This window comes from Brassica oleracea, chromosome C4 (assembly GCF_000695525.1).
Source record: "Brassica oleracea var. oleracea cultivar TO1000 chromosome C4, BOL, whole genome shotgun sequence".
NCBI classification, from domain to species: Eukaryota; Viridiplantae; Streptophyta; class Magnoliopsida; order Brassicales; family Brassicaceae; genus Brassica; species Brassica oleracea.
The window spans coordinates 4,451,834-4,462,868 of record NC_027751.1 but is presented as its reverse complement, the minus strand read 5'-3'; the positions used below and the strand labels follow the sequence as shown (position 1 = coordinate 4,462,868).

The 11,035-nt window shown below is 34.8% G+C and overlaps 2 protein-coding genes and 1 long non-coding RNA gene across 3 annotated transcripts; all 3 read right to left on the bottom strand.

Annotated features, from left to right (window-relative positions):
- Positions 1-21: 21 nt before the first annotated feature.
- On the bottom strand, positions 22-5,715 carry LOC106337896 (separase-like). Its single transcript, XM_013776998.1, has 16 exons — positions 5,173-5,715; positions 4,465-4,872; positions 4,254-4,370; positions 3,867-4,163; positions 3,683-3,799; positions 3,123-3,221; positions 2,895-3,017; positions 2,450-2,785; positions 2,285-2,374; positions 1,958-2,197; positions 1,748-1,871; positions 1,065-1,661; positions 643-868; positions 455-557; positions 184-369; positions 22-54 (listed from the first exon to the last, which is right to left on the bottom strand). The coding sequence occupies exons 1-16, from the start codon at positions 5,713-5,715 to the stop codon at positions 22-24; spliced, it is 3,639 nt and encodes a 1,212-aa protein (XP_013632452.1).
- A 1,881-nt stretch (positions 5,716-7,596) lies between these two features.
- LOC106336873 (protein EARLY FLOWERING 4-like) lies at positions 7,597-8,685 on the bottom strand. The gene has a single exon (XM_013775839.1). The coding sequence runs from the start codon at positions 8,433-8,435 to the stop codon at positions 8,094-8,096; it is 342 nt and encodes a 113-aa protein (XP_013631293.1). The 5' UTR covers positions 8,436-8,685; the 3' UTR covers positions 7,597-8,093.
- Positions 8,686-9,589: 904 nt separating this feature from the next.
- Positions 9,590-10,469, bottom strand: LOC106340861. The gene is made up of 2 exons (XR_001269527.1): positions 10,266-10,469; positions 9,590-9,921 (listed from the first exon to the last, which is right to left on the bottom strand). It is a non-coding gene; the product is annotated as an uncharacterized LOC106340861 (long non-coding RNA).
- Positions 10,470-11,035: the final 566 nt, after the last annotated feature.

The window sequence follows — 11,035 nt, the reverse complement described above, 5'->3', positions numbered from 1 at the left end:
TTTAATCCATGTTTTCTAGCTTTAAGACCTGAGAAAGTCGAATTCTTCAGAAGCCTGCAGATCAGAATGTTTTGGTCAGTGCAACTTAACTTATTAAGCAAAACTAACAAGGAATATACATATTAAGATACAACAAACATAACCAGTAAAACAGATCGTAGGAAATTAGTTTTGTTTACCAACCTCTTTATTTGAGTTGCGTCCTGATTTGATAAATTTTGACAAGAAGTGGTAGTTGATATTAGCACCAAGAGAGGCTTGATGATAATATGTAACCCAATGACTTAAAGAAAGCTCTCCGTCACAGGGGAGTGAGAACTCAGACCCTATAGAAGAGACCAAGTATAACACAGCAAGCAACCTTGAAATCTGTTGTTGTACATCAGCCAGTCTCTTTTTAATATATGCTAAATCACTATCAAAACATAAACATAAGAAGAAGAAAAAGCTTCACCTTTCGACAGAGTATCGGATCCTCTCTGCTAAGTACAAATGCCAAAGTTAACAATGAAACCAGCGTCTGATATGGAATATGTGATAAATCACATAAAACAGACCTATAAAAGATAGTGATCAGTGATGTCTGGTGAAATTCTCAAATTGGCATTTTATTAAATTTGTATATTAACCAATATGACGAACCTGGAGTGGTAAGTTTGAAGACTCAACTTGCACAAGTTGTATAATATTCTTGCACCATCAAGACCAAATACATCTCCTTTGATTTCCTTCCCAATAAAATCCAGCAATGGACTGCGAGAAGAAGGTGAGCTGAGGATGGATACGGTACTGTTATACAAAGCAGCGATGCTATGCAAAATTGCCCCATGTGCTTGATGAACCTTTCCAGATTTAGCCAAACATTTTCCTGAAATGAAAATCGGTTTAGCTCTTAGAACAACCCATATTCTAGTCGAACATTCATCTGTGCATGTAATCCGTTCTTTGTTGGAAAAAAGACATAGCCGAGAAAAGAAAGTAATTTTAGGCCGAAATTTTTAATTTCTAAGGACATGCATTTTAAAAAGTATAAAAATAGAATATTATAAGGGATAAGGGCATACCAAGGCTGACAAGAACCGTGCACGCAAGCCTCCTTTGGTAAAATTGCCATTTCAAACTTATAAAGTCATTTGGCAATCCAGATCTTGTAACTTCGTTAGAGAGGTGCTGCTGGCTTATTCTATTGATGCAAACGCAGATTCTGTTTTTAGTGTCCCGCATCAACCCCTTTGCATCACAGATATCAGATTCATCAATGAATCTACACTTCTTAGCAGGAAAGTTTTGAGGTCGTTCTTCAAGTGATCGACTCATTGAGCGAGTCAACCTTATAATAGGCTGCTCCTTCATCTCGCAAGCATGCACAATTAGAGCACCTCCTCCACGCCTCATTTTCGAGTCTCTTGGTTTCTCTACCTCGGCTGTTTGATTAATGCATCCTTTCCAAGCTGGGCAGCATATTTTTTGAAAGGCTGCACTATACAGACTCTCAGATTGTCTTTGAGACAAGTCTCCAAATTGCTTATCCAACGTAACCTCTAACATCAGCTTGCAGTTCCGGCAAGGAAAATCTCTTTGACTATCTGTTAGCAGCTTTTTCGCATTCTGGAGCTCCTTTTCTGCTAGATCCCAACACTGCATTTTATTGTAGAGATTCCCTAGTGGACAGAAAAAACAAATAAGTGGCTTTCATGGCCTAAGGAAAAAAGACAAATTGCAGAAAAAAATTAATGAAGCTTCATACCCAAAGCAAGAGAAAATGCAAGGACAAAAGGTTGTAGGCTCTGAATAGATGAAACGGTTTTTCCCCAAGATAGCAAGGTTCCAGCCCTATCTCTTTCCCCCATAAGCTCATAAATACCACCAAGCTGCATTTTTAAAATAGATTAACAATGCAGAAATAGTGACAGTCCAAGCACCTGCCAAGGAAGTTTTTTTTTAAAAAAAATAAGACCTGAAGAACACTTTCCAAACAACATTGGAGCAAAATCCAAGGGCTTAAGTAGCAGCGGGTAATATCCCAGAGAAAAGTTCCACATGGCCATGAATCGGTATCTCTAAGACTTGAAACTTCAAACTTCTTAAAGACGAAAGTCATTATTTCTACTGTCTTTGTACTTTCCCCTCCATATCTAAACCATTTTTGTAGAAGAAAATTTCGAATCCTGTGTGCTTCCTTAGCATAAGAGAGAGCCTATAAGAAAAAGGGAGATAATTAATATGATATTAAAAAAGCTTTCATAAAGTATCAAGAAAAAACTACAACCAGTTGCTATATTACCTCGTATAAATTACCACATGACAATTCTCTTTCACAGAGATCATAATATAGAGATGCAGCAACAAAAGACGAGAAACAGGTAAAGGGATCCTGGGAGACAAAATCATCACATTTTAGCCAAACAGTATACTTTAGAAGAAAATAATAGACACATCTATTTCTTACACTTGAGACTGGTTTGGAAGTTGTGTCTAGTTTGGAAGCTGTGCGTTTAATCTCATCTATTGTGATGTCTGATTCATGTATGCTCAGCTCGAACCCAATTGATTTTGCTTTTGAAAACTGCAAGCAACTTTTCCAGAAATATGTTGACTCTGATATTTCATCAAAGTAGCATGATAATCCCGTGATGACAGCATCATCTATTGGAGAAGGACATAACGCATGACTTAGCCGTCTACAATCCCACAACATTGCCAAAGCATCCTTCAATCTGACATTTCTCCCTTTGAAGATTCTAAACATCAAGTCGTATATGCGTTGATGGAGCTCTATCCAACCCTAAAATTGGAGGGAAATAGAAGTATTAAAGGCTAGAAAAATTGTAAAACAATCAGACTGATTGATATCCAAAGCATAAATTTTAATATGATAAAATTACAAAATTTACCTTTATTGAAACCAAATCAATTACATTGAACAGTAGAGGAATCACGTTTTCCAGGGGAATAGTCTCACTAGACTGAATCCATACCCATAGATTCAAAGATTTGTTAATGTCTTCGAAAATTTGCTGCACATAAAAGTAGGATAAGAAGTAAAGAAAATAGCACACAGATATAGACATTAGCGACCAAACATAAATAAATAAACAAAATTGACATCTCAATGATGTTACCTTGGACTCTGGTTCAGTTTCTTGGAAGTATAAGGCTCTTAAGAAATATATAATAATTAGTTGGAAACAAGTCTCATGGCTCTCATTAAATATGCTTTCCTGTGTCAATCACAAAGAAATCATTCACCAACAGAATTGAGCGGTAGATAAGCGGTTAAACATCAAGCTAGTAAATAAATTACCAAGTTAGATATTGTTTCTGATAAATGACGAACACACTCTTTGTGTGCTTTTAAATGTTCAGCTCCAGCAGTTGTTATCAACCTTGCTTTCCATGTTAAAACTTTTGCTCTCTCCAATAATAGATCTTTTGTGATGAAAACATCTGTTAAAAGGATGTCAGCAATTTTTATCTGATTTGCGCGACAAAATTTTGAGCACACAGGAACAAACTCCTCATAAGCAAGAATCTCCTACACGTGTGATGTAAGAATATAAGTTCAGGTTATTTGTAAATGACAACAACAGATATATAACAAGTAAACTAGAATGCAAGGTAACATGTCACTTATTGCTTTGGAAATCTATTGCATCAATTAAGGAATTGATAGGATCCCAACCTGCTCCAAGATATTTCCAGTCACTATTTTCGAAATCTTCTGAGAAGATGACAGCAAGGAGTGAAAGAGTGTACATGAGTCAGCCATATCAGAACTCTTATGACGCTTGTGTTGTATCTGATGATAAATGCAATTAGGAGCGTGAATTAGAAAGCAAGCGGGAAACGCAGAAGCATAAAGTTACCTTAACCCACTGTTGTATTATTGGTGTAAGGTCTGGTAAACTTGTGGTGAGTTTTTTAGCTTCAGACCAATTTTCTAGAATAAACAAAACAAGCTCCTCAATTTCTAGTTCTCCATGTTGCTCGAGAACATCCAGATAGTATGCAGATTTGCGACATGCCTCGCTCACAAAATCAGCAACTGCTTTTTCGGACACAAAATCCTCAGATGAGTTAGACTCAACATTTACAAATTTCAGACAGATGAGTCTAACACAATTCCACACGGTTCTGATACATAATTTGAACGCCATGGAAACCTGCAAAGTACAACCATCAATATTGTGAAAATAGACTAGGGTACAAAAAAACTTGTAATAAAATGAAAATTTAGAGCTCAGGGACGCAACCTTTTTAGAATGCTTTATATTGTCACCAGTTTCAGGAAATGAAGCACATTGATGTGTGAGCTCTGGAAGTGAAATCCACGGACTAGCAATTACATCCTCAACTAGGCAGGAAGTGATCTAAACATGGAAAACCTTAATATGGTTAGTTTGTCAAGAACTACGACCTCACAAAAAGAAGAGTCTAAATAAAATCCATAGGTAAGCATTTAACCTTCAGTGTTGAGATGCAGAAGTCAAGCAGTGAATCCTCATCGAGAAAAAGCTGTGGCTCTGCTGGTTCTCTAAGGATCGAGAGTGCACACTCTCCCATAGCTGAGACGAGCATTGTGAGCATTTTATTGCTGTCAGCATTTCCAATAGGGTCTCTTTCAGTAAGACGATTATTATTGTTTTGTTCTTTGTTAAGTGGCGGCATCAGAGTGTCAAACCACTTTGAATCGCTTTCAGAGGCGATGAGAGACCAGTCATGTACTTGAGCTTGAAACTCTGAACAAAGTAGACCACATGATTCATCCTTCCCAGCTTTCCTCTCGTTAAACTGACTACTGAGTCTCTCTCTTAGATTGTAACTAGGCCCAGCACTATCCCGATACAAAGATAGATGCATCTTCTGGATTTTCTGAAACAAACGCAAGCAAATGATCAAGACTTGGAATGGAACAACAATAGTTAGATCAGAGAGGACATAGTCACAATCACCATAGGAGATTAGACTCTGTTTCAATCACACACGATGGACAACCTCTGTGTAGTGGGACAGCATAGAGAATGTTCTTAGCAATAACATTTCCTAAGCTGCTACTAGCGACTACTAAAAATGCTTTAAGACACATGCAATTCATGATTTTACACGCAAAAAAAAAAAACACATCTTCACAGTCAATTCAATACTGAATTTCAAATAAATATACACACCCACCTGCCAAGTCTTTTCACAAGCCGAATCAGTAGTGTTTGTTCTTGAGGCCCTAAACAGAAGAAGCTGTTTCCATGGCTCTTCACTTCCATAAGAATCCCACTTTGATCTATCCGGCAAAGAAGCATTAGATGTGTCACATGGATCCTTAGCAGCCTCGCTTAACCATTTCAAAGTCTCTACAGAACATTCCCGTTTCCTCTTCCCAGGCGAAGAGCGATCCTTGTCAACTTTCACAAGCAACCATTTGAACTCTCCTCCTACTTTCCTCAACTCATACTTGCTCTTGGCTTGAGATACAAAGTCTCTAAGCCTAGCAATCAGATCCTTCGAGGTTCCAGGCAACCCCGGGCTAGAATCACTGTTCAACCATCGAGCAAGTGCGGCAAGATACTTGACATAGATCAATTTCGCACCAAGCCCTAATCCAGACTCCTGACCAACTTTATCCCATGCAGCATTCTCAGAAACGGCTTTAAACCCGCCTCTATTACTAACGGTGATGATAAGTCTGAGCAAAGCCATGAAACTCCCGTGGCTAGTCATAGGGGTGGGGTGGAGAGGTAGAGGACAAAGTGAACCTTAAAAGAATTCTGATACGCAGGCACCAGTATTGGAAACAATATATGTATATTATTTTTATTACAGGGAGAAAATAGAATTGAGTTAAAAAGGGGATGCTATCTAGGGTTTCATCTCAGTCGGGTTTTAATGTCTTTTAAACCACGTTTTACATTTAAAAATAAATGTTAAACTCCCTCTCCATTGAAACTTGAAACACAAAAACAGGTTGTCTTTCTTTCTTTCTTTCTTTCTTACTGTTCGGTCTGAAACACAAAAAGCTGCCTTCCTGTTCCCTGGAGATGTCTGTCTTTGATGCATCTGAGTCTGTTCCTCCGGTCTCAGCCTAGGACGGCTCTGCCCAAGTAGATGATTCGGTCGATGTGTTTTTGCGAGATTTTTCTCTGGATGCATGCTTAGTTTCGCTTTGTGTCGTGTCTATTTTAGCAGCTGCATGTTTTACCTTTTTTACAGCGGTGGTTGAACTGTTTGTTTGTCTTTCAACACTTAAAAGCAGTAACAATCTGAGGTGGCTGCTACTGCTGCTCCTCCAAAGAATGTTCCTGAAACCAAGCTCACCGAGGCTGTTGCTGCTGCTTAAAAAGCGATGTGTTTCACTCTTTGCTTTTGATATTTGTGTGTTATATACAGCTGAGATATTGTTAAGGGCACACGTGTGTTGTTATTAAAATAGTTATGTTATGTTGGATGATACTTGATTACTTTCATGTTTGAACTCAAATCAGAAATCATTAAAAAAAAGTGGTTAAATTATCTCAAACAGGTTAGAAAGTGGGGAGGGTTTACATAACAGTTAAAGCAATAATAATAACTAGATTAAGAACCGCCCCTTGCGCGGGATAAACATTATATATAAAAATTATTTTATGTATTATATGTTCTTACATATTATGAAATAATAAATATATATTGAATAATTAAAAGTCAGTAACTATTACATATATAATTAAATTGGTGCGAACTTATAAATCAATTTTATTAATCCAGACAATTTTTTTTAAATTTGATAGGATATGTAATTAAATTTAAATGATATTAACATACATAGTATATTTTTAATATTAATGTCTATTAAATGATGCTTTCTACTCATATATTTTTTTTATCATGTGCATCTTTAATAGCAAAAACTTTAAATTACTGATAACAAAATTTTCATTGTGAGATTAATAATTTTATTAATTTATAATTTAAAAACAATTATCAATGTTAGTTCAAAACTTTTATAAAAAAAAATTATTCAAAGTAAATTTTGAAATTAAAATATTTATTTATTCAATATGGTTTATAGTTTAATTTAGAATGATATATATACATATGTATTTTTAATCTTAATGATTAATTAAATTAGACTTTTATTTATATGATTTTGTAATCATTTGTATTTTGTCATAACAAAAATTTTAAACAATGGATCGCAAAATTTGAATGTGAGACTTTTAGTCGTTTTTTAAAATTCAAAATATAACATATACAGAAAAATCTAAATTTTTATAATATGGTTATATTGTGATTTTTTAAAATTATTTTAATAGTTTAAAATTAAACAAATTTGAGAAAAGATACATTATTTTTTATCAGATCTTTATTATTCAAAATCATTAATTGTCATATATATTTTATCCACATTAGGTAATACCGTAATCTTTATTTAAGGAAATAATAAATGACATTAATAATGAATTTATGGTTAGTTTAATAAAAAACTTATTATATAATTAGATGGACCAACATATTTCTCTAATTATTCTAAAAATCATTCTATTGATGACACGTGACTATAAAAAAAAGTTGTAATGTTTCACAAATAATATATAGGGGATTAAGAGAAGAGGATCTCAAAAGTCAACGGTTTACAGATTTCTTCATTCTTTCAACTATCTCCCTTGTAAGCTGGCAGGGGACCTGCAACCTCTCTCGCTGCCTGCGTCATATTCCTTTTCGCTAGCTGCCTCTAAGCACATGCCATTGTTGTTGCTGCTTGTTGCTAGTGGAGCAGAACTGCTTGCCTCCATTAAAGGGTACAGTGAGTGTTGCAATTATCTAACAACAACCTTCATTAATGTCAAAGATCATATAATAAGAAGAGGCTCAATATAACCAGAAAAAAAACGTTCAAGTCTAAATATTTATTTATTATTAGAGAAATTGCAGTAGACACATTGAAAAAGACTCGAACCATAATTAAAATAACCCATATGGGTTTTCTCCCACGGATTATTCTAACGACAATCATTGCACTAACATAACTTATATAACAGGTTGGTTTAGACCATATGTTAAACCGACTGATTCGAAATGTTAAACCGGCCGGTCCAACTAAGAAAAAGATCAGGGTTGATTTAATTAGCTCTGGTTCCGGTAGCACCACCACCGTCGCGTCCGTTCTTCCCACCGTGAAACGCCGATGAGAAATTGGTGTTGAGGTCAGAATACATTGAAACAACCTTAGATATGTTCCCGTTGAGTTCTTGGATCAAAGCAACGTTCTTGGACATGTTATCTGCCATTCTTGACTGGTGATTGTCGTTGACTTGCTGGATAAGTGATCTGTTTCTGTCCAAAACAGATTGCACTTGTCTGAAATTCCGATCAAGATCCTCCCACATAGCCGGATCTCCTCCTCCTTGCTCCGTCTCTTCCGCTACGTTTCTCCGCTGCTTGGTTTCACCATTCCTCTTCATTTAAATAGTTTTTATCAACCGGAGATTTTCTTCTTTTATATGTTTTATATTTTCGCACTCAAGGGAAATTAGATATTTATAGTAAACTAAATATCTTCCGGGCAAGATGATAAATGGACACGGAGGCAAGCAGTTCTGACTCATCACCAGGCGTATAACTAGAGCGTGTAGCTCAAATACACGACGTATATTATCGAACACTGAAGAACAGGGCGCGTGGGGAATCTGAAAAATGTGAGTTGAAGGCGTGCAGTGATTGGTTAGGAGGAATAAAGAACAGAGCTTTTTCTGCACTTTTCTGAATATTTTACAAATAAAAATGGGAGAGAGAGAGATAAGGATCTGTGATTCTCGAAATATCTCAAGATATTTATTGAAAAGTGCATAGTTTTATATGAATAGAATAAGAAAAAGTGTATATGGTGTAAGAATTGCCACGGTCAAAGAACCAAATTCGCATACGCATCATCTCATTTCTCAATTCCTATAAAAATTGCCTTTGATCTGGTCTGAGTGTTCTTCAAACACTTTCGTACTTTATTCGTTAGATATTTAATACTTCCTCCGTTCCTAAAAGATGTATGTCCTGGAAAAAAAATTTGTTTTAAAAAGATACATTTTTTACTTTTTCAATGTATGATTTTATGAAAAATTGTAAGTTTCAAAAAAATTAATGGAGTTTATTGAATTTCTATTGGGTAAAAATTATGAAAAATTGTTATTCACAAAAAACAATGCATATTTAATGAGTTTTCTTAATATATGTGAAAAATCTAGAATGTGCATCTTTAAAAAACAGAGGAAGTAGTTACTACTATGCAAGACGCTACAATATCGTTTTGACAGTTTCAATAAATAACATTCAAATGTTGTTACAACTAAAAATATTTGAATCAATAACATTCAAATGTTGTTACAACTAAAAATATTTGAATCTCCAAGTTATCTTTCTTTTGCCATTGGTCAATAATCTCACCCTCGAACCGATTAGCAACTACGACATTGAATCAAATCACTATGGAGTTTCTTTTTACAAAGAGATTATGACCAAAGCAATAATAATTCTGGAACCTGTGATGGTATAATAAAACATTGTTCCTGCGCACTGCAGATAAAATTCCAAAAATGCAATAAAGTTGTGTGTTCTGTAGGAAAATTCAAAAAGTGCAATAAATTTATTATGTTCTTTTGTAATGGAAGAACAAGACTGGGGGGAGAATGGATATTCTCTTATCGTGAAGAGAAGAATCTAAAATATGAACATTTGAGAGAGCCATTCAAGAACATGAATGGGCCACATGACTACGTTTCAGGCCTGTTCGTCTGTCTATTAATTGCTGCGACTACGACCAAGGCAAACAATACAACGTAAACACAAAAGCTGACACTGAAAATGGACGCCTGTGATGGTGCTAATTAAGATGTTTGAGTATGTGCCTTTTAAGTTTTAACGTAGCTGCTGTGATTTGAATTGAGCACCACCTCCCTGCACACCCATGTACATAACCTTCATATAATTGGGATTGAAGCAATAGTATTTATACATTTTTGTGGTTGCTAAGTTCAAACATTATCCGATACATATCTAAATTTGATTCATCAGTTCTACCAAAACTAATTTGTTCTGTAACGCAATAAGCAAAAGAGAACCTATTTTCCTTGTTGTCACTTGTCACATCATCTTTTGAGATATTTTATCACTAAACACACGATTGCATGATGATGATGAAATGATTCTAAATAATATGACAATGGTAACAACACACAAACAACTCGAATCATCAAAAGGGAATAAAGATGATGAATCAATAAAGAAAGAGTTTCTGGGACCTCAATGTTAATAAGATTCCTTGCGTTTTCTACCGAGTATTGAAGCTCTCTGGAAGTGAGGACCTCCTGTTCTCCATTTCTTGAAGGCTGTCATTGACAAGTGAGCTGCTTCGTACACTTCAAAAGAACACAAACAATGGAGGTTTCAGGTGAATAAGAAGATGGTAACTAAATTAAAAAGAAGAGTTATTTGATATTTAGTAAACTTTTGGATGATTTTAGTAAAATACAACAACCAACAACCAACTATTATACAACAACTAAAATACAACAACCAACAACCAACCAATAATCCATTAAGTTATTTGATATTTAGTAAACTTTTGGATGATTTTAGATGAATCTGAGAATTTGGAGTGGTTTTTATTAACAATTCTAGAATCTTATATAAAACAATAAGATTTAAATTTTTATTTTTATAACTAAGCAACTTCTCTTAAACATTTTAGAAACAATTAAAACACTATGAAATTTCAAACTTAAATTTTGTTTAATAACTGTGGATTTCAGAGTATTTTATGAAATGACAAGATCAAAAACACTGGATTTTAAAGTGTTTTCTAAAATCCTCGTTTAAATAACAGTGAATTTGCCATTTTAATAAAAATCACTTCAAACTCCTACTCGAATACACCCCTTTTGATAATTTTCATTTACTTAAAATCATTATTGTTTACGGAAAAAGATGCAAAATATTTCTTTTAACCCATCATTATTTTTATTTACAGTTCTAACCACTAAACCCCAAATCCATAACCACCTAATTGAAA